The 27,619-nt window shown below is 31.9% G+C and overlaps 2 protein-coding genes across 6 annotated transcripts in view; one reads left to right on the top strand and one right to left on the bottom strand.

The window, feature by feature from the left end:
- Positions 1-27,619, top strand: part of Ser (protein serrate) — a 318,726-nt gene that overhangs the window by 222,767 nt on the left and 68,340 nt on the right. For all 4 annotated transcript variants that reach the window (XM_076412423.1, XM_076412422.1, XM_076412420.1 and 1 more), the window contains exons 3-6: positions 7,028-7,082; positions 11,181-11,435; positions 11,500-11,560; positions 24,112-24,245. In XM_076412423.1, coding sequence (XP_076268538.1) covers positions 7,028-7,082; positions 11,181-11,435; positions 11,500-11,560; positions 24,112-24,245 — 505 coding nt within the window. The remainder of the gene's footprint in view (positions 1-7,027; positions 7,083-11,180; positions 11,436-11,499; positions 11,561-24,111; positions 24,246-27,619) is intronic.
- On the bottom strand, positions 339-3,831 carry LOC143201418 (uncharacterized). Of its 2 annotated transcripts, XM_076412462.1 has the most exons (3): positions 3,533-3,831; positions 3,308-3,475; positions 339-3,205 (listed from the first exon to the last, which is right to left on the bottom strand). In XM_076412462.1, exons 1-3 carry the CDS (start codon positions 3,768-3,770, stop codon positions 2,340-2,342), a joined length of 1,272 nt encoding a protein of 423 aa, XP_076268577.1. In that variant the 5' UTR covers positions 3,771-3,831; the 3' UTR covers positions 339-2,339. The 2 variants fall into 2 exon arrangements, with proteins under 2 accessions (XP_076268577.1, XP_076268576.1); XM_076412461.1 differs by having other exon boundaries at positions 3,308-3,831.

The following is a 27,619-nucleotide window of genomic DNA, read 5'->3' as shown; positions in this document are numbered from 1 at the left end:
TATTGTTAAATTTAAAAAGGGTGTAAAGCTTATATTGGAATGAAATCGAAATAAATAAATTACTTTTATTATATTAAGTTATTGTTACTTTCCGAATATTAAAATACAATTAAATATATTTGGGATAATTATACTATTTCTTTTATCACACTACCACTTGCCAATTTAAAATTATTTAAAACTAGCTGACCCGACAGACTTCGTCCTGTCAAAAAGATTTGTAATGTGGCAGTTTTTGTGCCTACGTATTTTAAAAAATTCTCCTGAACAGAACCATCACCCTGGTGATAGGGCGTTGTGAATAAAAAATAATTAAATAAAACATATATAAGGATTGAAAAGTAAGTAATCGCTTAATTGTTAATCATGTGAATCATAATTATTATTATTATTATCATTATATTGCTTTGTGGTATACGATGTTTTTTGTTTGATTACCTGGCGCATAGATAAACAAATCTGATGGTTTTCCAACACGGGAACAGGCAACATACAATTGACCATGTGAGAAACATGGGTTTTCTAGATTAATACCACAAACACTTAATGATTGCCCCTGGGACTTGTTTATAGTCATAGCAAAAGCAAGCCGTCAACATGTCTATAGGAAATTTGCCATTACCAATGTCAATGAGTTGTTTAGAGAATATGTTTCCAGATTGGTCATTTTGCAACTCGACACGCATATTCTTGCTTAAATGAAGTACTTTAACATGTTTCCACAAATTGGAGGACTTTAGACATGCATTGAGTTCATCAGCTGGCGTTGATCGTGGAATCACTGGCAATGTTTGACGAAAATCTCCTGCTAATAAAATCATTGCACCACCAAATCGGTTATTATTGCTACGTAGATCTTTTAAGGTTCTGTCTAAAGCCTCCAAAGATTTTTTATGTGCCATCGTGCATTCATCCCAAACAATCAATTTACATTGCTGCAAAACCTTTGCCATTGCAGAGTTCTTCGAAACGTTGCAGGTTGGAGTTTCATTGCTTTGCATATTTAATGGCAATTTTAGTGCTGAATGGGCTGTTCGACCACCTTCAAGCAAAGTTGCTGCGATTCCCGACGAAGCGAGTGCAAGTGCAATTTTATTTTGTGAGCGAATTGTTGCTAATATTAATGAAATAAAAAAAGTTTTTCCTGTACCACCAGGTGCATCTAAGAAATAAATCCCTCCAGTTTCATCATTTGTTACTTTCATAAGAGTTTCAAATACATACTTCTGTTGTTCATTTAACAGTGGAAGATTTGTTTGAATTAATTCTTTCAAAGCGTTGAGATCATACAGTCTTTCTCGATGCAACTCTTGGTTAAAAGCGTCATGCATTGGACGATTGGGCGCGGTCAGGCCTAATTGAATTAATAGTTTGTTTGACATTATCAAGCACATGTCCTCAATTGAAATCAATGCTTCATTGTAAATTTCTTCACTGATTTGTATATTTGGATTTCCCATTCTATTCCGTATTTGATACAAAATATCATCACACATATAATCTTTGTACTTCATCCACAAATCAATTGGGTTTGATGGGAAGCATGTAGATATGATTATAGAAAACAATGTTCGTATTTGATGAGTGTGTGATGATATTACAGCATCATTGAGAGTTTGATCCCAATGAGCGTCATTTTCAAGCAATTGCAAACGTTGACAGGCTTCTCTGTAGGATCCACACAATTCACCATCAACAGTTCGTAACTGTTGGAATGATGTTGGGCCACGTACATTGACTAATAGCAGTCGTAAATAAAAACATTCATCATTGCTTGGATGTACTGAATAAATCCGGCCAATCGCATCGGTGGAATATACATCTGTATATCCTGGAACTGGTTTTCCTTGTTTCCGTCGTATAAATCTCCTTGAGGATTGATTCCAGGTATAATATTTTGGCATTTCAGAATATAGCAATGTTTGTGCGAAATCATCGTTTTGGCATGTCTCAAAAAAACTGGTTAATGTAGTAGATGGTGGCTGAGCAGCTCTTTGTACTGCGTTCTGTGCTGTAAAATACACTCTTTGTCCATTTTCTAAATGCACAGCTAAGTGAACAACAGAAGGGTGTCTCTCATGAATAGGAAAAGAAAATATTCGCCAAACTGCTTCATTACTACTGACATAGCGGCCCATTTGGTATTGGGTAACTTCATCATTAGAATTCTCTGCACCAATTCCAATCACAGCCATATCACTCCCTTTGGTTACATATTTGCAAATGTATTTAATCGATTTCACTGAATGGCAAGATTCAACGTTGATGTGTGCTTTGAATGTCTTTGATAAAATGGGTGAATATGGAAAAATCCAACGATTATCTATTTCAATATCTTGTTAATTTAATTTGACAATTGTTGATTTTCCATTGTCTGCTGTCGATCTGCGACGATACAATGGATAACCGTCATTACCAGTAATTGTTTCCGATATTAATGTCCGTGGATATCGTTTTGAACATTTACCATCCATCATACACGGTGAATTTTGATTAAGAGTTCCACAGGGACCATGTATCATGTTTTTGATAACTACCTCATGCAATCCAGGATCTACTTGTACATTAGGGATTTCAGCTGATATCACTGCATCAACTTCATTTGGCCTTATCTTTTCAACCAACCAAATCAAAATGTGTGCATGTGGCAATCCTCGTTTCTGCCACTCCACAGAATACATCCAGCAGCGTGTCTCACCAAACACATTATGTTTTACGATGAAATTCATTAAAGATTTCAACTTTTGTCTAAAGACTCTGGCTGTAATATCATGACGATCAATGGATGATTTCCCAGGTAATAACTCCTGCTTAATTTCTATCCATTGCGGATTGCATGTAAATGTGATGAACAAATCTGCTGTACCATAATGACGAACATACGACATGGCATCTTGAGCATATTCGTGCATATGCCGAGGGCTTCCGATGTATGTTGCTGGAAGAATAGTCATCCGACCGACATTCTGTGCATTTCCATCAGTATTAATCGCATCTCGAAGGTGAATATACTCTTCAGATCGGAGTTTGGTTTGATTCAACCTGATGAATGTTAATCTCTCCGTTTCAATTTTAACATACATGTCATCAACATATTTGTGATATAATCGCCGACATTTCAATATGTGATTATCTGCATTTTCCCGAATCATTAGGCGGTATGAATAATAGTTCATTGAACTGACTTTTTTGTTGGTTTCAGAACCTGTAAACAGATTTTGTTTTAATAACATTCAAATATAAAATTAAAATACATAATATAGTGACTGAAATATTATCGCCATAGCTAAACTAATATTTTAGTTACCTGTAATGGGATTTATCATTTTTATTGATAAATCGTAGCCATCTTCACCTTGCCAAAATATAATGGGATATTGCAGTGCATCATATGAGCGGTGTGTTTCCTTTATAGGTTGTAATTGAAAATTCCGACGATGTAAAACAATATCACGGGATTCCAAGTTTTCTCCAACTACAACGATAGCAACTTCATCAATAGTTGGTGCATTAAAACGTCTTGTATGTTGACCTGCAGGTGTTTTATCAGCTCTGATTACAATTTTGTGATTATCGGATGGCATCAGATCCAGGGCAGTTTTAAACAATATAATCAATTGATTGTGTTGATGAAATAAAGTTTGTAATTGTTCTACAATAGACCTTTTTACTAAATTGTTATGTGCACAACGCAGATCAATTTCTTGTGGTGAATTGCCCATAAAATAAATTTGCAGGAATTTGTTGTCGCTATCTGACACTGGTAACATTGAACCTGCTCTGTGATATATTTGCCCTTGTATCTGTAAATAAAAAAAATATTATGGTGTGGTATAAATTAATGGATTGTCAATGATCAAACTTAAATAATATTTGATCTTAAAAAGTATATATTTAGTTTTAACTAATATCTATCAAATATAAAATATAATAAAAGTGTCACTGAAACTGAATCACCATATAATATGATGACTAAGTGATATATTTCGTAATGATTAAGAAATTGAAGATTAGTAACACATCTTAACTTTGGTGACAGAAAATTTTGTTCGCTAAAATAATTATGAGTAACTGCTATAATACATACCTTGAAAGTTGGCATAAAATTTTCCCGAACTGCATTTGTTGCCCCAAATGAAGTCATTTGAAAGCAATTGTTATATTGTTGAATATGTGTCAAAAAGTGTATAGAATCTGTTCCTATTCCTGAAACCAATGAGTACAATGGTTCTGGTGGTGGATCCAATTGTATCAATTTCACTTTACCATTTGCGCAACACAATCCATTGGCTTCGTTTTTGTATTTTAATGCCTTACAGTGTGAGCAAACCAAGTTCATAGAACCAATAACAACACATTGGTAGTTACTGTAGTCAATTGACACATCGTAACTGAAAGCAGCTGGATTCAAACTTGCGCGATTATTAGTTGAATGTCGCGCTCGCGCTTCACGCGTTTGTGATATCCGAATTCTTTCACGTTCATTTCCGTCGTCACGTTCTTGTGCAGTACGATTAGATCGGTAATTAGCTTGGTTTATAGCATTTCTGGTTCTTCTACCTAAATTGCTTCGTCTTATAGGAGGCATATCAAATATAAATTATTTTTTCACTAATCACGAACTAAACAAACACTAACTAACTAAACACTCTGCACAAAACACGATATACGAATTTGTTTCGTGTATCACTTGACAATTCATCTGTCATCTGTCAAAAGTCATCTGTAACAGACAACTTTTTTTTTTTAAATTTGATATGACTTGAACTCAAATCCTTTTAATCCGTACGAATTGTTTTATTTATTTAAAATTTTTTATTTGTTTAAAATTTAATTCAAATTTTAAATAAATAAAACAATTCGTACGGCTTAAAAGGATTTGAGTTCAAGTCATATCAAATTTAAAAAAAAAAGTTGTCTGTTACAGATGACTTTTGACAGATGACAGATGAATTGTCAACTGATTCAAATTCAAACAAAAAGGGCTATTTTTAGGGTTTTTCCAGCAATAATTCTAATTTTTCTCGCCGTAAAAACCATCCCTGAACTTCAACGAACATTTTAAAAAAAGATTTGGCCAAATTGGTCCAGGCGTTGTTGAGTTATGCGCTTAGGAACATATTTTGCGATTCATTTTTATATATAAGATTAACTGATCCGTACTGCAGAATCAAACTATTATCTCCGTCCTTTCCTTTCTTAAAATTAGCACTGGAAGGAATTCGTACATCTCCGTCTGTTATCAAGAATAGAAAAATAGCCCAAGTGTGCATGTGACAAAAATAGTAATTACTATTTTCAATCGCTATTTTTTTACTATCGACTAGTTCCACTGTTGTACGACTATCGACTGTCTCTGCTATTTTCAGTCGATAGTTCCCAACGCTAATATAAAGTAATTTACATTACAGATACAAGAAGTGAAATAATCTCTGATATTTGATTTTAAAAAACGATATTAAGATATTATAAAATTAAGAGATATAATGTTAATTATAATTAAACAAAAAAATTATCGGACATATTTGAAGTGACCCTCGTACCCAATTAGACTCACGCGACTTCGGGACGATCCCTACTAATTGAAAGGAACTGATAACACACGAAAACATCGAAAAGCTTTTATTGGCGGGCGCTTGCGCAATAGATAACGACGACCAGTCCGATTGATAGATATGTACGTCTTGGTCGTCGTCCAGTGGCCCATGTCCCATTCCGCGACAAATCTGAACGACAATGCGTTTCGAAAAAGATGCAGATAAAAAGCTCGGTGACCGTTTCCTAGTGATGACGTTTCGAGTAGGACGCCTTAAGATTAGGAAATATCATCTATCGGAATTTTGGTGGGTCGATTACTTTGATAATAATCGTTTTTTTTGGTTGCTAATGGTGACTGCTGAACAGTAGACGTTTTTTTTTGCTAACTGCAACAACAGAGATAAAACTAATCGAGCTTATAAACTACTGTATGCGATATATAATGTATTAGCGATAATAATCAGCCACCAATATATTTTAAATGGTAAAATATACAATAGAAATTACACTAGAACATAAACTGTTGAAATAATATTCGTTATGAAATCATTATTTTGAATGCATTTATAATTCTATCCATAGGAGCCAATTATTAAAAGAGGTATTAAGGATATATTGGAAAAAGATAAGAAGAATTATAAGTTACACAGTTATAACAGTTATAACAGTTAAACAGTTATAACAGCCAAAAAATGTATACCTGGAAGTATATTTGAATAATTAGTAACAGAAAGAAAAATTAGGATTAAGAGCAAACAAAAATTCTAGGTGCTTGCATGTATTCTGATCATGCTTCTCAGGATTTTGTTTGCCTGGCAAGCTGTTTGAAAGTTATTTTTTGGGGTATGGCAGAGGATCAACATAAGTTTCTAAAAGTATATGGTGGGTTCCAGACACATATTTCTTTGAATCGAACAATAAAAGTAATGAAGATGAAGATAAACTAAAAATAGTAGAGAGAAGCAATATTACTACACAGGTGTCACAAAAATAGTCGACATTTACTTAATATATCTACTAAAAAAGTAAAACGAGAGATAGTAATATATCAATGATTTATTCTGTATGACATATGGCTTTGTTAGCTAGTGCATGCAAAATCACTTCTTAATAAAAATAATATACAATACGTCAATGATTTATCTTTCACCTGTAACGTAATAATGTAATTTTTGGTATAATATTAATTAATATAATACTGGAAATTACGATTGACCATGCAACATTGTTTAAAAGAAATTTAATAAAACTTTATTCATTATTTATTTTTTCATTTATATTATTCATAATGAAAATATATATGATACGCCAATGGTTTGTTATTTGTCTATACTAACTCGGACATTAATAAAATCGATTTAATTAAAAGAATTGGTTTATCGTGTCCGAAAAATTCAAATTATATTTTTTGGGACTGATTGTTATCGTATTAAAACGCATAGTCTACATTGTTCTTTATATAATTAATTCTTTTTTTTTTCTTTTACAGAGATCGTTCACTTTGATCCTACAGGCTGTGGATTACAATAATTTTTCAAAATTCGGTAAGTTAACAAGACATTATCTATTGTTTATTTTACTGGTATTTTTAAGAATTTACAGTATGAATATGTTCTTTTACCGTTGTTATTAACGTTGATGGTGGTGATGTTTTTATATAAAATTATCGTTAGTTAAATTTTCGTTCATATAAAAGAACTCAATTATTGAGTAAATTCATAGATTACTTATATAATTGGAAGTTCATATGAAGAAAGAAGAGTTTGTTCTGTCTTTCTAGATGTGGCGTAGGCTTTTGATTTTAAATTAAACAATATGTTACCCAAACTGTTTGCAGAAATGTTATAAGGGGTCCTCAACCAGGTCTAAATTCTGACGCGTTTCGTCTAGCAGCGGTACCTGAACCTTCATTATCAGGGACACTGGACATCGAGCGGATGAGACATTCTTTTTGATGAACACGTATTTTCTGTTTGCTCGTTGTCTTTCTTAACACATGGGCTCAAAAGTCTTGAACCTAACACATAGATAGCGCTAGTTTTATTGCATTTACTCCTTTTTCAGTTAGTACTAACCTTCAAAATAAATGTGGCAAAATTTCATGATATTCTACTCATAAGTTTGTGAGTTATTATGCTAAGAGTGACACTACTTTTGTTATTTTCAAAACAATGGATCAAGAACAATTTCGTATTTTAATTTTACACTGCTTCTTGATGGGAAATAATAACGTTCAAACTTTTAGAAACAACAATAAAACGTTGGTTTGCTAACTTCCAACGTGGTCGTAGAGACACCGATTATGCAGAATGCAGTGGACGTCCAAATGATGTGGCAACATCAAAAGATATTAAAAAAATCCACAGAATGGTTTTGAATAATCGAAAAATGAAGTTGCGTGAGTTAGCTAACATCGTAAAAATAGCAAAAGAAATTCACTATGAGAAAGCTCTCTGCAAAGCGGGTGCCGCGTTTGCTCATTGTTGACCAAGAACAATAACGTGTTGATGATTATGAGGAATTTTTGCGTCGATGTGTGACAATGGATGAAACATGGATCCATCACTTCACTCCGGAATCAAAACGATCGTCATCTGAGTGGACAGCAACTGGTGACAGGCCTATTTTGTGGCAAAAGATGAATCGTTCTACAAAAGTGGTACTGAAATAATAGAGCAGGGCTGGAATGATTGTGTGGATCTTAATGGAGATTACGTTGATAAATAAAGCCAATTTTGAACAAAAAACGCGTTTTGTTTGTTTTCTATTTCTTTACAATCCATTTGTTATATTGGCCTAGTTTCACCAGACATTGGATACAACACGATATTTTATGTTGTCTCGGGTCATAATTATTTTCTCATGTCACAAATATTAGGAATAGTAATTCTATCAGTAGACAATCAGATGTTGTGATATTTGATCCTCATAGTTGTTTCCAGAAGCTGCTGTTGGCGATTAAGTCGCCCCAGCAATACAAATTCTAGATCACGAAAAGATGTGTGTTTTATTAAGATTTACGCCAACTAATCAAGACATAGTTTATTTTCCCACATGTATTATAAGGAACACGTCCTCTGCGAAAAGTTACAATGACACTGAACTCGTGTGACCCATCAAAACAAGTTTACGAACTAATAACGTCAAAAATAACTGAACGTACATCCACGGGACGCATCAGTAATTATCTCATGCAATACGATACGCAGACCGAAAGCCAAGATTCACACGCATCTATAAAAACGAAGCGAGCAATCACTCGGCGAGACAATCAAAATCAAACACTCGACCGAAACAAAAACAAAAACTACCGTATTTACCACTTGAATTCGGTAATTGGATGCGCAGTCGCCTTCTTAAAGAGCCACTCGAGGTCGTCGGAATACCGATGAACGAGCGCCCTTAACTTCACCACGTCAAAAGAAACAAAAACGATGTTTATAAAGACAAAGGTGCAACAGAATGTGTTCCTTTCAATGAAGAAAGTGCCTTAATGTCTTGCGTCTTTTGCAGGAGGCATTAAACAGCACATACTAGATAGAAGAACATTTTTCTACCTACTTCATATTATTAGTTTTTGTATTCATTCATAATCGCCATTTTCATTTTGTAACTGAACTAAATTGTATCAAAAATTTTCAAGACACAAAAATTTTATATCTGAACATCTTTACGTTACAATAAATATTTTTTTTATAATTTATGTGCCTAGAACCCACTTATTTCCTTTTCTTTTTTTATATGTTCCGTCCAGCGAAGTTTTGTATCAGCATTCATTCCGAGATACTTAACGTTGATGTTATGTGGAATGATAGTATTATTTATTATTATTGGTGCTTGTATGTCACTTGCCTGTTGTAATTTTCGTATGACTTCTTGACAATTGGCTCCGACGGCAAGAATAGCCATCGTGATATTTTCTATTTGTGGAATGTGGAAACTGGCGTGTAGGTATAAGGTTTTCTCTCTCTCTAATATAACAAATATGAAAAAGTAAGTTGAATGTCATTTAGACGAAATGTCTACGCGAAATTTCAGTCCATTCTGCCTCCAAGATTTTTACTTTTTAACGGTGCCTATATTTTGTTATAATCGTTCCAAATATAATGTAAAACAGCGAAATTTCGTTTAATTTTTTATCTCAATTTTAAGTCATCAAAATCAGAAAAATTTTAGAACCAATCTATTATTGGTTCTCTGAATCTCTCCATATTTTTTCATTAATTTTATACCTTTTTAATGATATATTCAGCTATATTATTTGAATCGACATGACTGAGAAACAGTACTTTCTAACTGATAGTTGTTTATTTAAAATCCCGTGCAAGATATTTCTCTGTTCACCTTTTCAATTTTTGTTAGTCTATAATTATGAGAATATTAATAGTATGAAATAATGGAAATTTTCCTTTTCAGTTGTTAAATCCTTTAAAGTTTTTAGGACGTGGAGTCTTAGACGTTTTTTGGACGAAAAAACGCCAGATGATTATAATATTCCAAATAATTTTGGTAATTTATTCAGCCAACAACCAGAATCATAATGAAATAACGCCAGTTCTTTGTTGTTCGTCTTTTAGCGTATTAGAGCTTTATTTCTTATATATGAACTATACAGATTTTTTAAAACAATACGGATGGCATCCCAATTTTAAGTTAATATATAGTTTGAAAACTATAAAACTCTTTGAAAAAATGCAAGTCATTAAGTTTCAACCATTCTCTATATCCGTTACTACCATAAACTACCATAACCTTAAGAAAGCAATCCTCAAAAATATAGTTTTTTGTTTAACTATAATATTTTTAATACAATTAAACTTGTTCTTGCTAAAAATGTTGTGAACACGCTTCTACTGTTTGCCCTAACTGTGATAGTACTGGTAACCGATTTTAAAACGGTTCTAAAAGTATTTATTAATGGATGTCCGCCGCCCACGCTTCATGATTTGCAAATCTAACCCAACACCCGACCTGTGTACACACTACAGCGCCATTTAGCGCGCCAGAAGGTGGTTTTATTCAAATGAAACGACGATGGTTTCGCACTGTGGTCGCGGACTTTGTCGCAATTTTGTTAGCCATCTTATAGAGGTGTTGAAAAGGTCGTTGCATAAAGAAATTTGCATTTGTATGAATCGTTTGTTGTTGTGCACCAATAAACATACCGAGGACATTAATTGAATTCAAGTATACAGCGCGATGCCGTGTAGTGTTTGAAATAAATACTCGAATAGGCTAGATGACTGTAATAAATAATAATATTTTAGATTATATATAGAGAGATTCATAAAAATACATTTATTTTAAAATTAAAGGTGACACTATTAAAATTTTATCAGAAATAAAAACACAAAATTTCAAGATTCGCCATTTTTAGTCGTACCTATCAGAAGCGCTACGAAACATTGACCTCACTTTCCATTTCCTGACCATCATTTATGTCAGTTGACTCACCACCACTTTGTCTAACACGGTGCAGCTTTTTCATGTGCAGACACTAAAAAGAGATTCCTACTGAAAATTATTTAATAAGTGTTATTACCAATGCCAGTCTTATTTACAACAGTACATCAGTGTCAAATATCAACATTATGTATTCAACAACAAATTATATATTCTTATGAATGTTTTCTTTTTTTCAGCCACCAACGATATAATCGAGGAGGCTACGTATTCGGGTATAATCGACCCCAGTTCCGAATGGCACACGTTGAACCATAGGGGTCCCCGAGCCCATCTAACATACAGGGTGCGCGTCAAATGCGACACCCACTACTACAATTCTACGTGTACAAAATTCTGTCGGCCGAGAGATGACAAATTCGGCCATTTTATCTGTGATGCTAATGGTGATAAGGAATGTATAGAAGGATGGAGAGGAAACATTTGTGATATTGGTAAGTAGCATCCATCATCGAGCGTTGAAACATAGATTGTGTTAACGTGTTTTGTTTGTTACAGCTGTGTGCAAGAATGGATGTCATCCAGTGCACGGAAAATGTGATGTTCCTGGAGAATGCAAGTAAGTAGAACCACTAATTGAATAGTAATAGTATTAAAACCTTTAAAATTCAGTCTTAATACAAAAGGTAACATTAAAACCCTAATTATTGTGTTCGAATTTGACTCCTTTGTAAATGTAGAGGGTTAATTGCTACTACTTTTTCTAATTGCTCTGGCTAATTCCGAGAAAATAACACGTCTTTTGAATATGTCCAAAGACCTACTCGTATCTTCATAAAAATAGAAAAAGTCACAAAATTACAACTTCCAATGACCTTTGGTGACTTTCAGTAGTCTATTAAGTAAGCAGAAAATGTAAATGGGAATCTTTATAGCTGAGAAAAATATGTTTATTCCTCAAAATTAATTTGCAATTTAAGTATATTGTAAATTATTAATATATTATTAAGACTCACCCAAATTTAATTATACAACTCAAAAATTATGTTAAAAATAAATATAAATAAAAAGTACGTCTAGTAATCGAGTATACCATGGAAACAAACGGGAGTATGCTAGCTCGCAAACTGAAACCGGGAAAAAAACCGAATGTCTCTTATATCAATTGTCTGATCGAACGGCATCGACATAAAGAAGACACGTCAATTATTGAAGAAACTACATCAGATTCAGATTAGGCGATCGCCTCGATCTGTATACGTGAGAAGAAGACTCTAATCTCTGCTGAACGCTTTGGCTTTTGTCGAGGCCTTTTTAAAATCGATTTATTACCGCTTAACTGCATAGGTCTCCTTCGCGGAGACGGAAAAAAGCACAGCGGACAGCGGAAGTTGTAGCCTATAATTGGAGATATGTGATCAGTTAGACTGAATTGATTGCGTATTTTCGGCGAGGGGGAGGGGGAAGCTCGAGGAGGTGGAGTTCGTACAAAGTCTACTCATAGGGATGCCTGACATGAGCACTAAAATTTTATTTTCCATGTTGCCAGTTCTTCTAAATTATATGTATTTTTCAAGAATATGATATAAATGATATTAATTCTAGCTCATATTTTGAAAACTTTATTGGTACAAATATCATCATCTATAATATATTAAGAATAATACCAAGAACTTTATAAAAATCATTTTAAATCAAATATAACAGTTCAAAAGTATAATATGAATAAAAGTAATATTTAACCATGGAATTATATGCATCCTTTAATAATTGCAAGTGTTACAATTGTGTTTACCAAATAAATAAAAATTAGGAAACGTTTGGAAATAATAAGGCATATTCTATTAGAAAATTATACTACAAAAAACTGAAAAAGAACTGAGTGAAAAACACTAAACTTATTTAAACTTTATTATATATTTTATATTCTATTTATATATCTATCTCATTATTTTTCATCGTATTTTTCATCAGAAAAAAGTCTCCAGTAAATACATCATTATTTTTACAAAAATTTATGGTTTAGTATTATAGTTTTATAGTATAGTTATTATAGTTTTATGGTTTTATGAGTATTAATGATGGTTAATTTCAACAAAATGTTTAATAATATGTATTATAATTTGTCTTTAGTATTACTCCTAGTACATTGAATACTTTCTCTCTCATACATTTTGCAATGTTTTTATATGAACAACAATAATAATTTTCTTCTTTGCTTCTTGTAATCGTTTTGAATTTGGCAGCTATTTCAGAGTGAATTCGGTCGGATTTGATGTCGTTGAAAATGTTTTGTTACAAATTTGGCGTTTAATATTCTCACTAAACACAAAATTGATGCTCTTTGGATTTCATAACTTTTAAAAATTAACCTTACATTCCACACCTTTGTTCTTCTATATTTTAAATCCAATGTTAATACCAATGTTACAACACTATAATAATACAACAATTTAATTATTATTGTTATAGAGTTATTAATGTATCACAAAATCTAAATATTCTAGATTATTTGATGTTTTCACTCAACAGTAAATTTTAGAATGGTCAATTATACATACGATTATGTGGGTATTATATGAACTGTGCGCATATACTAAACCATTCATTGTAATCTAAATAATGCATATTGAGATCTTTCCAGACAATCAGTGTCAAAAAAATGGCAGAATTCTGCTGATTGAATTATATATCTGGATTGCTAAAATGCCAAAAAAGTAAACAAAAAGGCAACTTCACAAAATGAAGCGGACACTGTCGAAGTTTACCAAATTCCGAGTGGGTGCCACTCGATAGTAAGAAATATGTTTAAGTCATGCTAACTGAATTGTTTTTCTTGATAAAATCGCTTCATATATAAATTCCGCCTGAATATATACATGAATATTATTTACCAATGTTCCTGTGAGTACATCATCAACTAAATATTAAAACAATATAAATATTTAAACAATATAACACAAGGCCGGTTTATTCGATACAAAAAAACCGTTACCGTATTTGAAAAACGCACGCAAGAACTGACGGGCGATGTTTAACAGGTGTTTTTTCGTCTGCTTGTCGAAGAAATATAAAATCAATCTTTAATTAATGCATTTGTTGGGACCATGCCCATTCTACTTTCAGCCTAATTGGAAAGACAATCAATCATCGGCAATTACAATCGGCAAATCGTGAGCCTACTCACTCAGATAGGCCCGTTATGGTGAGCTCGTCGATAGCACAGGATACAAAAAATCACACGAAAATAATTTGCCGGGTTTTTTTTTTGGGCCTGTTGTGTCAATATCGGGATGTTGTGTCTGATGGATTTGGGGCCGGGTTTTATTAAACTAGTCTGGTATGGTTTTACTAATGTAGACGATGTACAGATGACAAGTGAAAATATGGCATCTTCATCAGAAAAAACAACCAAGTAGATTTTTAGCGGTTTTTAAAAAATATTTTAGGAATAGTGTTGTTAATGGAGTTTCATATTACCAAAAAGTTTTTAACAATGTTGTTATTACAGATTTTCACTAATAATAACATATGTTATAACATATATAATAACATAGATGTGAGCCATTAGGAATATAATAATTTAGGGAAAAAATAGTTTCGATTTTGTTCATCATTTTCAACACGAATTTCCTCTGATGGCAATGTCAATGGCTAATGATTGATATGTCTTTGGAAAAAGTTCTGATGAAACCATAATTTCACTACTATATTCCTTCTGAGATTTCTTGGCAAAAAACTAAACCAAGTTGTTTTTACAAGAAGTTCGAAACAAATGGTAATCGGAAAGGGTAAGGTCCGGGCTATACGGCGGATGTATCAAAACGTGCCATCCAATTTATCTAAATGTTTGCCTTCAATCTTTCTTGTTCTGTTTGGGAAGTTTCTCCAAACTTTGGCCACGACCTTTTTCACATGTTACTACCGTATATGATGCACAACTCATTAACCATTTGTTTCGGTCCATTAAATGTTTCACTCTTAACTCATGTGAAACCATCACAAAGCATCGAGATTTTTTTTTTGGACTTCCGTCTTATATAAATGGTTCAAAAGATTTTTACTATCGATGTTCAATGGACATTGGTTGAATAAATTAAGGAGGCTACCCTAACATCTAGAATGTTCTATGGAATTTTTTTAGCTTTCAAACTTGCTATAGTATGGCTTGATTAAACAATATTTTAAACGCATCAAGTAGGAAAAACCGAAATTACCTTTCCTCCAACCTTATATCTATAAATACAAATTCTGAGAATTCTAAAGAATTTACAATAAGTAAATGCTATATCGCATCGCATAAACAAGATATATTTTTCCAACATATAGTATGTAGGCCAACTAACAAACATTTTTTTTAATAATTAATTCAAAGAAAAGTTTGTCTAAAAGTTACCGAGAATTTTTGGAAACTTACAAAAAAGTGATTGACAAGACCAATTAGAACAAATGTTGTATAATAATAAATAAACCGCCCTTTATATTAATAACTGAAAATGAGTTGACTATTATTATTAAAAATATTTCAAAAATATCCAATTATGTAAATTAAATTTACAAAGAAAATCGCTAAATTAAATCACAGTCTTTATGTAACATTATGTTGCTTTACGAAGCTGTTTTAAATAAAAATTAATTTTTATATTAAAATGTATTTGTTATCCAATAAATTAATTGATTAATTAACGGAAGTTATTTGACACCGAAAACAATTTCAAAGCACCCAAAAACTTCCTATAAATAAAACTAGCATGCATTACAAGAAGAAATTTCAAATATCAATAAACATCGGGGAAATTAAAACATCCGTTATTTTGATCGAATATCTGAAAGTTTCCCGCTGCTTGAACATTCAAAATAGAAAATATTTTAAATTTTATTAATGAATTCTGAAAGCTAAGCTTTTGTTGAAGATTAAGTAATAAATCGAAATTAAAAGTACAACTAGTTTCTTTAGTTTATTTTTAATTTTCAACCAAAATCATCATTAAAATGTTATACCGGTTATACTGAATGTTATTTGTTGGGTTATAACTTAATAATAAGAAATAAATAAAGAATAATAAGTAATAAAGAAATATCAGGAATACATATAGGGTATAACAATTTGGAATTAAATAATTATTAAAAACATTGCCATCATAAGCAAACAAGACAGCTTCGTTTTCATTAATATATTTCTGAAAGTTACTGTTACCTAAAGTTAAGTCATCATTAAAGCACATCAAATAAGAACTAGGCTATAACATTAACAGATTTAAAAGGTTATTTCGAGCCATTTAAATATTTTAATAAATATTATTTAATTCATATACTTAATTTTTTTCTATTATATTTTCTTTGATCTTCAACTTTATTTTCTTTAGCTATATATCTATATTGTATAGCCTAGGCATGTTCTTTTCTCTATTTTCATTTGTATATCAATTTCTTACTCATATCCTTCCTTTCCTTCTTTTAAATTTAATTCTTTCATTATTACTAATAGTTGCCGACTAACCTGCAATTTGTCTTTATAATAACTTAAATCTAGATATATATCTAGGAGGACCCATCGGTCCTATCTTAGACTCTGATATAATAATGTTTATGTATTACCACTGCTGTTTTTCTATTAAATGCACCTCAATACACTACACTATACAAGATCAAATGGTTTGATTCTTGATTCATTCAGAAATACTTAGCGTTGTTGCTTTATGGAATGATATTATTATTTATTGTTATTGGTGGTCCTGAACACGTGAATTGAACATGCACAAATTTACTTTCGTTAATGTTTATTTTCCAAGTTGTATTTAATAGGTAAAAAATTGGCCCCAATATACTTCCTTGTGGTATTTTAGTAACATATAGGTCTCTTTTTGACTCTAAACATTCTAGCTGTAGACTTGTCCTACATCTAAGAATATTGCATGAACATATATTTTTACCTTCGTAGACAGTTTCAGTTACATGTGTTATTCTATGCACCTGGTCAATTGTAGAGTATTAGGTTTTTTCTCTCTATAATCGGTTTTATTCTTTTCAACAGGAGTTTTTCAAAAATCTTAGAGATTTCTGGCAGCAGTGATATAGGTCTATAGGCTTTTATTTCATTTCATAATTTTCCAGGTTTGGGGATCATGATAATGTCCAAACGTCTGGGACACGTTTTTTCTCGAAATACTGCTTTGATTATGTTGCTGAGTTTTATAGTTCCCTTTCTTGATAGCTTTTACAGCAATTCTCCTCTTATTAAGTCACAGCCTGGTGATTTCTTTGTATTAATGTCAACTTTAATAACTCTGGTCACTTCTTTCGGCGTGGCTAATTGAATCGTCGAATGTTTACATTCTACGTGTGGCAAATTATACTCAATATCAATATCCTTTGGTGTGGGTCCTTTCTTTTGAAGCAAGAAAACTGGGCAGTAAAAAATGAACAGAATTTATAATTGTAAACATAACGCACATTTTCTGTTGATATTATCCATATTCGATGAGAAATAAATTAAATAAGCTGTCAATACAATCTCGTATATATTATATATAAATATTTTGTTTATTGCTTGTTACTTAATAATAAAAAAATTGGTACTATTCTATTTATTATCTCATTTTATTTAACAGTTTTTACTATAGTTTATTCTGAAATTGTTGATGAAATAATGTCTGAAGCAGATTGTCACTAATAGTGACGTTAAATCTGAATTTTATTAGTTAATTTATAACTTATCGCGCAATAACAGTTTAACACGATAAAAGGTATGGAAGTGCGTGATGATAAACATAGTAGAGTACCACTAGTCCTGTTAAAATCCTATTTATAAGCGTTGAGTGCTATTGTTATCGAGGAAAAAGACGAAAAAAAGTTTCTTAAAAGGGCCGATAAAACTAATGGTCCTCTTAGTACCCCGACCAACGAAAGGAAAAATGGAGGAGGCGCTTTTTTGGTGTCTTAAAATTTTATGTGGCGATTTAGACTGGCCAAACCCACCCGGTACCGCGGGTAATTAATGAAAACCGAATAGAAAGTGCCTTCAAACAACTTCATTAGCTCCTCAACGTCCGAATCTTAAGTACGGCACAGACGAGATAATCACCGTGGTTCTTATATTGTTCTTAAGTATAATTGATTAACATATAAATAAGGGAATGCTTTTCTTTCGATTTTGACTAAGTACGAAGACGTTTTTTCTCTCTGTGTTCGATACCCTAAGTGCCATATGAATATTCATGAGCATTCGAGCTGATGGATCTGCTACATCTATCAATGGTCGAAGTCTAGACGGCTATCTTGATCTCCTTGATAAGATAATGCCCGGTAGTTTGATGGTGTTAGGTTGATTCGGAACATTAAATGTTCATCTCTAGTTGTTGCATCAGCTGGATGAATAGAATCGGAACTAAAAAGCTTTTATGACTGTCGAAAAAGTACCATTGTGAAACGATGGTTTCAAAAATAAAACTAAGAACGACATAGAACAAAAGACCATTGAATATTTCAAAATTGCCCTGTAAAACCATAATTTTATATAATAGGACGACAAATCATCGATTAAAGGGATTCATTGAATGATTCGATGTCGTAGCATACTTTAAGATTTTCAACCATGATATAGCTAATGTCTTTCTCATTGTAATAGTGTTCTTTGTCTGTGTATTGATTTCAAGTGTATTAGACAATTTCCATAATTTTACACGTATATACGTGTTAGTTGCAAAAGTAATATGATAATTCAAAATATAACCAACAGAAGATCCTATAGATAGGGATATTTCTAAAACACATTAAAATTTTGCATAGTAACGTGAGATTTATATAGTGTGATAATTTATAGTGACATAAATACAAATTGAACATTTAAAAAATATATTTTCTACGTTATTAAGAATCCAAGATCCTAATGGATAATTTGAAATATTTTGTTAAAAAAAACATAATAATTTGGATGGGTAATAAGCGCATTTTATTAACAGGTGGCTACTATGGTTACAGGCTTTTTGATGATTTAAATCTATATATGTTGGAATATGAAAGTTCAAAATATAACCACAGAAGTCCCTAAGTCAGATAAGTGGTGATATTTTTAAAATGAATTAAAATTTTGGATAGGGACATGAGGATAGGACATGACACACTGGCATGTTATAAAATGAACATTTAAAAAAATAATTTTCTACATTATAAAGAATCCAAGAAACAGTAATTTGGATGGGTAATAAGTGCGTTTTATTAATTAACATATTAAACTTTCTTTAAAGGTTTTTTGGTGATTTCAATTTATATGTGATATAAAAATGTTGATAATTAAATAATTATTAAAAACATTCTCATCAGAAGCAAACAAGACAACTTGGTTTTCATTAATACATTTCTGAAAGTTACTGTTACCTAAAATTAAAACTTAGAATCATTACATTATGTTAAATAAGAATATTATTTAGTATATATTAATCAACAATAATTAATCGTATTATTTAATTTCTGGTAATATATAATTAGACTTGATTGTTTTTAGTCTTCAACTTTATTTCTCTGGCTATATTTTATAACCTTTTTTTAGAATAGTTTTTTTAGGTCTGTTCTGTATTTTCGTTTTATTATTAGTTTTTTACTTTTCCTTTTTGTGCTAGTCAATTTCTACTCATGATATCTTACTATCCGTTTATATATTATTTTCTTTTATTTATTATGATCTTGGCTGTTTGTATTATTTTTATTTATTTTCATCTTATAATATTTATACAACTGTAATTATTTGAAATCACTAGTCATCAATAGCCATTGTTAACATTTTCAATATCCTTCATTTAAAATGCAATTAGTTTTCTCGTACGTTTTCATTCTTTCTTTCGCCAAAAAATCATCAGCACTAAAAGCACTGCTTAAGGTTATATAATCTGATAAATTTAAATGTTTTTCATCCATTAGTATTACTGTTTGATTTGAGAAAATCTGATAATCTAGCTGCTCCTTCAAATCCCGAAAATTAGGTTTTCATTTCTACGACTTAAGTCATGATTTTGATATCAATTACAACGAACGGCCTGAAGGACCAAAAAAATTCGAAAACAATGAATTCGAAGACTTATTGGATGAAATCCCAGCTTGAACTCTCAAGAACCTTTCAGACAGCTTAGCCGTAGATGAATCAACTGCCTGCTCCCAGGCATTTAGATGCGATGAAAGTTCCCAAAGGGGTTAGAAATTACTGAAAATACCATTAGAACATTCAGGTTTCACTGCTTTCCAAACAAAAAAGCAAAGCTTTTTGTGGCATTTGTGACTGGCGGTAAAATGTGGATCTACTATAACAACCCCAAGTGCAAAATGTCGTAGGTTAGTCCAGGAGAGATATCCTCATCGACATCTAAGTGCAATATTTATAGTCATAAAGTCTTACTGTGCATATGATGAGATCAACAAGATATAATGCGTTACGAGCTACTGAAACCGAATGAAACAGCTACTACAGATGTCAACTGACGTCAATTGCACCAAAGTTTTTTAATAAATGCATTTTAAAGTAAAAAATGCACATCCTTACCGAAGTGGAGTATTCCTAGAGTGAATAGTGTATTTTGAGCTGCTAATAGCGAATAAAGCTATTACTGCATCTATCTAGCTTATCTATCGACGTAAATTGAGTACATTTAACGACATATTGTTGCGTAAAACAGACCAACAATAGCACCAAACGCAAAGTCATACTGCATGATAACGCTCGATCGCATTTTGCGACATGAATAATACGTTGTCGTAGTTCGAATCGGAAACTTTACCGCATACAACACACTCGCCAGACGTAGTGCCTTCTGATTGCCACTTGTTCAGATCAACGCAATAAGTATCGACAATGATCCGAAATGCCAAAGAAAAACGAAAATGGGTCGATGATTGAATATAGTGTAGACAATGATGGAAAATATTTATTTTAATATAAATTGGTTCAATTTTTATCAATACATGTATTTTTAAAATGAAAAAATGTCGATATACTCGCAAGCACCTAATATAAAAAAATTAAATAAACAATAGACGTTAGTCGTTGTCTTATAACCATGGAATATGGGCGCATTTGTTTGACATATAGGAAATGGAAAAAGGCAAACGGCTAGATGAGATCTTAATTATTGTTTAAGTAAGTATTTGTGTTTAACAGTAAAATTCGCTCATAAAGATATTTAATTAATTTTTGACCATAACTTGTGCTTCATCGGTCATGCCATTTCGAACATTACCGCACCGAAATCCTTTTCCCACCATAAACCACGTGTGCCACTTTTTTCTTGACAGAATATTAGTCGAAGACTCTTCCCATACCGGACGCTTACGACCAGTCGTTCTCCTCGATGACGACAAAAACACCAAACCAATTCGATCCCAATCAGTACCGATGAGCATTAAATATTTTAACGTTTGCCTTTATAGCGTTCTCTTTTACGTCTTTTTCTCCATAGATAATTAAAGACTGGAAGAAAAATCACTTTAGTGCTTCGGATTTTCTTCGAACGCTCGTCGACCAAAAATCAAGATGTGGCTCAAAGGCGGTGGCAAAAGCGAGAAAAAGAAAACGATTACGGGAACTTCCACGTATTCGCTTCGTGAGTTTTATAGCTGATTCGTATGTTTACGATCGAAAAATTTAAACGAGATCGATTGGTATAATTGGTCGGGTAATGTATCGAAGTGATTGGTAATATGGCGCTTTTTTTGCTCCCTGATATTGCTCTTGTATTTAAACGAGAACAGACCAGGCTAATCTTATTACTGCAGACTATGTTTGTGATCGTTACTATTAAAAAAAATTAGTCCGAGTGTAATAATTCTCGTTGATCAACTTAATTTATAGTTGAGTCACGAAGTGAAGTGACTTTTGATCGCTCCGATTTTGATGCATTGGTTGGGTAAGAAAGTGAAACCGGCTAGGGAGAAAAGCGAGGGAAAAACCTTTTAAATCACTAGCCTTTTAAATATTTCTGAATCCGTCTGGAAACAGTTGATTCAGTCAACTGCTAAGTTTTTTCGGAATTTTAGCTGAGCTTTCCTCCAGTAAGTCCTCAACTCATTGTTTTCGAACTTTTTGATTCTTTGTCATTCAAACGTCAGAAGCACCTCTTTTAAATCATTAAAACGACAATCGATAATTGAAATATGATAGAGGAGCATGACTCTAAGCTACTAAAAGTTTTAATACGCTTCGACAGTAGATTACTTCTAATCAAACAACAAAAATAATGAATGTCTGTAGACACTGAATGACTCAGCGATAGGGATGCCGAAAAAATATCGATATTTTACCATATCGATAAAAACCATTTAATTATTTTTAATACACCCTTTAAATTGGTACTTAATTTTAAATATTTAGTTTTTTTGGTACTTAATCATTTTCTTAAAAACAATAATTGCAAAAAATATAGGTTTTTTTCTCTGATGTATGGATTTTTTTTTCAAAATATCGAAAACAATATATCGATATTTTTTAAAACATCGAAATATCGATATTTTTCTCGGTGGCCAGCACCGCTACTCAGCCATACTAAATTGAACACTAATTGTATGTAGCAAAATGTCAGAACCATCGAATTTAACATCAAAATGATACAAACACTAATACATTCCGAGAAGAATTTGTTTAAGATGTGGAATATTATTAATTGCTCTATTTTTTCCAGATTATTGTCTCTTAGAAACCGTGTTTTGTGTTCACTATAAACCTTCTACTCTGATAGCATTGCTTGTAAAATATTAAACATTAACTTGAAATCTATTTAAAGAGATACTTGTGATTGATTACTATTTTAACTGCCATAAAAATAATGTTGTCAAATAAGTATTTTTTTTAAATTTTAACAGGTGTTATAATAATGATGTCCAATGATTGATTGGAAACAAGCTAAACATTCTTAAAATCACTGAATGAATCTGCATAATATTAAACGTTTTTTTTACTTTTTAATTATCACTGTCTATGTTAACTGTTAAATAAATACAGGCAAGGTGTGAAATATCGTTTTTCATTTTAATAATTTAATGAAACTCACAAATTTTACAAGCTTATTACAATATACATCTATGATTGATTGTTGTGTAAAGATTAGGAAATACTGAAATAAATATAAATGAAAATATTAACATGAATGGACGTGCCAGTTTTACCACCAGTCAGAAACCAATGTAAAAAAAGATGAGCTAATTGTAATTTAATTGTTATTTGGATATTTCGGTATAATTTTTCAGTATATTAATTACCTTTTATTTTAATTGCTCTTACTCGTAGTAAATTAGTTAGTTTAATAGAGTTTAATATTTTTAGTCTTTATTAGAGACTAAAGACCCTTTCAGTATAAAAAATAAAATAGTACTTTTCATTGTTTTTACAATTTCGTAAATTTCACTAAAGAACTACACGGTTTGGTTCTCTTGAATCTGCGTGCTAATTCAGTGCTGTTTCTTAGTTCTAGCATCTTAGTATTAACATGGAAGTGTAAGTCCTTCCTCATGTCTTATTGGGAATCTCTTAATTTCCTCTAAAACAGCTGGAATCTGCAGGTTTCGGTATAAATAATTTTTCCTATAATACCCGGGTGCATTTGCAATACTTTATTCTTAAACACTTATGTTCGCAGAGCATCTCCAAAACTGAATTCCATAGGTCTATATACAAGAGCAACTTATGTACGGATAATTTAAATTTTCTTCGAAATAACCAATACATTCTTGCTTATAACATTTTTATTGATTTACCTACAGTGTTATGGAACGTTGTGACTTATCATATCGGTATTATTTAGAAAAACTGTGAATAATAAATCTCTAAAAGTATATTCAGCAACTGCTGAATTCTTTTCTTTTCTTTATTTTGAGTTATTATTTTATTTAAAAGTAAACATTATTCGTGCAAATAAAAATTATGAGGGTCATCGTTTTTTGACAATCCTTTATATCACTGCCAAATTGGAGTTGCTTCAATTTAAGTAATGAGAAGTAAAAAATGGGTATAGCTTATTTGGTAAATAATTGGTGTTAACAAATTGTGGTTACTTTCAAATCCCGAAATATAAAAGAACACCATCAAGCCGAGATGATTGTTCAAAAATATAAATAAATAAATAGATAATAAAGGTAGTTTTTAATTCAAATGAAGAATAATTTTGCATTAACATGTTTTTTTTGTTTCAGTTGTAGACCTGGTTGGAGAGGTGATTTTTGTGATCAGTGCGAGCCCTATCCGGGCTGCAAACATGGCTACTGCAACGGATCATCTTGGCAGTGCATCTGCGACACCAACTGGGGCGGAATCCTGTGCGACCAAGGTAAATTAACCGTAGTGCAATGTTAGTCATAAGGCACGGAAAAAAAACGAGCGATTTTCCATGCCATCCCACTCGATCATTCCCGCCGTTGTTACGCAAACGAAACGTTATTCATACAGGCGTCTATTAACCGTAAATAACGTCTTTATTATATACGAACTCCGAACGAAACTAAAAAATAATCTATGGGGCAACAGATGGAGTCATTCTCGAGGACACTTGCGCCACGAAACCCCCACTTGAACAACTGCTGCAAAAAAAAACGTAAAAAATGCCTCTGAGATTTTATAAAGGCGTTCGGACCATTCATCAAAACGAGGGTAAAAATGTGTACCATGAGGGCAAATTTTCGCACGGCCTACTATACCGATAATGGGCCGAATTATGAGGAAATATCAAATATATTTTGTAAAAGTCATTTGCATCATATATCTGGCTAGAATTGTTGCAAACATCACTTTCAAATTTGTAATTGGGTTTCTGAAGCGTATCAAAAGTACCCAAATTTATTTCCCAACATTTTTTGTATCAAATATAACAAATACGAAATTGTTCACTTGAAAATATTTATCTGTCTTATCACATCTTGATCAAACCCTGATGTTTCTACTATAACTGAACCTTCCAAACTGTCTCCAAGAAAAAATCTAAAATCTGTCTATTTAACTATCACTACTACTCATTTGCCTTTGTTTTCTTCTTTTTACGGCTAGATACTGCAATGTTGTATAAATTTGCAAGACTTATTTCGCTTTGCATCATTATGACTTAAAAACAATTCTGAGCGAACTGTTTTGAGAGTGCCTTTGCATCTGTGTTAGGAAAATGGCTAGAAAATCTTGACTCCACTACATACTTTTCTCATCTTAACTTTCTTATGTAGTATATATACAGAACGGAAAGGAAATTTTAAAAATACATACCTCTTGCTGATTTCTTGTTTTATTTTAATACTGATATTACAAGTTTATTCTCTATTGATGTATTATGAAATTTAAGAGTTTTTCATTTCCAAACATTTTTGTAAATCATTGAACATATACCTGATCATATATAATTATCTATGAAATTATTGATGTAGGTATAACACAAGATATCCACAACATAAGTATTTCCTATATATAATGCTACATACATATGAGTTATTCGAACCATTCTTTCTATCCTAAACACTAATATTTTTCTTACAAAAGTCACGCTGAAAAATAACCACAATATTCAAATATTTAATTATTTTTGCGAATATATTATAAATATTCTTACCTCATGTTCATTAATAAAGAACATAACATAACAAAATCTAATACATAATATGCAACATGTTCGAAACGTGCCAGTACAACACAAAGACATAAAATATTGGATAAACAAAACCCAAAATGTTTATCGTAGTCTACATAGTAGGCCTCCAATCAAGACCTATTTTAAAAAAGCCACAGATTACCAATGTATGGGGAACATCACGCAATGGTGAGCGCCAACAATGCTGCACTTGATCAGGGCGATTCCGCGTACACCCCACTCAGTTTTAATGACAACGATACGCCGATGATACACTGAAACGATCAACTAACCCTTTAACACTAGTTTTTTTGGTCGTGTACTCAAACATGTGCGTGAAAAGGGCGCACGATGGGAGTAATGGAGATTTTTTCAAGGACAGATGACTAATTTTGATGAATATCGCGGTCAGATTAGTTTTAATCGTCGTAAGTCTTGTGAGTTTATGTGAAATGAAACGTGTTCAAGGACAGTCCACTACGTAATTCAATTAACCATTAACAAAGCTGAATTGAGTTGTTTGGAGTTTAATCACCCACGTTTAATTATTAAAATAATATATATACATTTCAGTTTCTTTTGTAATTCAAAATTTTGAAACAAAAAACCGTATTTTTATATTTTAAGCATTAAAACAGTTAAAGTAATATTATTATTTATTTATAACATTAATTTTCGTATTCCCAAGCATCAGTTGAATATTCTTGGAATTCAAAACTGTGGAAAATATTAGCCATAATAAACTTCTCGTCGGTTTGCTCTCTTGTTCACTTGTTTCCCGTCATTCTCTGTCTCGCTCTGTCTCAATTTCCATACGGTTATTGTTCCTACGAATACAGGTGTGCATTCTAGCGAGTAATATTCGCCTTTCTTAAATCAGGTATTTATGGGTTTCCGTTGCGACTGTATTGGGACATTAAAATATCGTCTATTAACACGTTTTTCGCATAACGTGTAAGATTTTTCTCGAATATTATTATAAAATTTACATGAGTATGTATTACCCATTTTACCTATTACAAACAAGCATTTTTTTTCATAAAAATGTTCTAAATGATCAGAGAAATCAACAAGTCCTCTTAGATATTAAGCATAAGGTACTACGACACTCCTTAGGATATCAAGTACATAACACTATCAATAATAATCGTCATAATAGTTTCTAATAGTCATAAGCCCAATTCACATATTCTATTGCCAATTTCAATTGAGCTGATCGGATATGCTTAAATAAAACCAATTTTTTTCATACATCTTATCTTCTAACCGATCTAACAAACAACTAGTTATTAACCGAATAGCTTCTGATCACACTATTCACAACTTTTCGAAGCTATTCGATTGTTAAAGTATAGATAGTATGAAAATATAATTGTATCTGAAACAAACTTTATTTTAACAGCTAATCGTTGTTATATTTGCAGCAAATTTATTGCAAAAATACTTTCCTACTGAAATTATTTAGCTTATTTTTACCGTAATATAAGAAATCAAAGTAAGTCGTGTGTAACTAAAGTGTATTGTTTCAGATATAATACAAATCTGAATTGTTGTTACAAAAAAAATGTAAAAAATGCCGTTTAGTTCAATAATGGTATAGGATGAACCAACGGATCATGTTATGATTATTCTACAAATACAAAATGAGGTGTTACGTATCACCATTTATCACCAGTAATGAAGCCAATAAAATGGTGATAAATGAAGTGGCATCATTCCAATTTCTCAAGCAAAAGTTTCTCAGCTTGATCAGGCAAAAATCGGCTAATCATAGGCATTTTTATAGGTCCCCATATATAAAGCCCAAGAATCTTTTACCGACAATGAAGGATGTTTTTGTAATGTGTAAAAATAGAATATATTATCATGTTATCAAAATTGCTTTTTCTTCACGCACTTCACGAAGATATGGCTTTAGTTAGTAACAAACATTCTAAAAGATGCATTGACGCAAAAGCTTTACCAAGGTAGCTGGGAGCCTACTATATTAGCAGATTACTTTTGGATTCTTATAGAGTACACCTATATTCCAACATAAGCAAACATCAGCGGTATTAAATGAAAACGTCCTTTCAATCAAAACTTCAATAAAA

Source organism: Rhynchophorus ferrugineus, unplaced genomic scaffold, assembly GCF_030347505.1.
Source record: "Rhynchophorus ferrugineus isolate W39M unplaced genomic scaffold, kcgeb_rfMv2 rfM8, whole genome shotgun sequence".
NCBI classification, from domain to species: domain Eukaryota; kingdom Metazoa; phylum Arthropoda; class Insecta; order Coleoptera; family Curculionidae; genus Rhynchophorus; species Rhynchophorus ferrugineus.
The sequence above is the reverse complement of the archived record's forward strand: the minus strand, read 5'-3'. Positions and strand labels throughout refer to the sequence as shown.

What these genes read in the sequence shown, in the direction of transcription:
- LOC143201418 (XM_076412461.1), bottom strand. Translation starts at nt 3,770, where the DNA reads ATGTTACCAGTGTCAGATAGCGACAACAAATTCCTGCAAATTTATTTT. An exon ending in AATGATAAATCCCATTACAG is followed by an intron (nt 3,206 to 3,307) that starts GTAACTAAAATA and finishes ATCTGTTTACAG; the next exon opens with GTTCTGAAACCAACAAAAAA.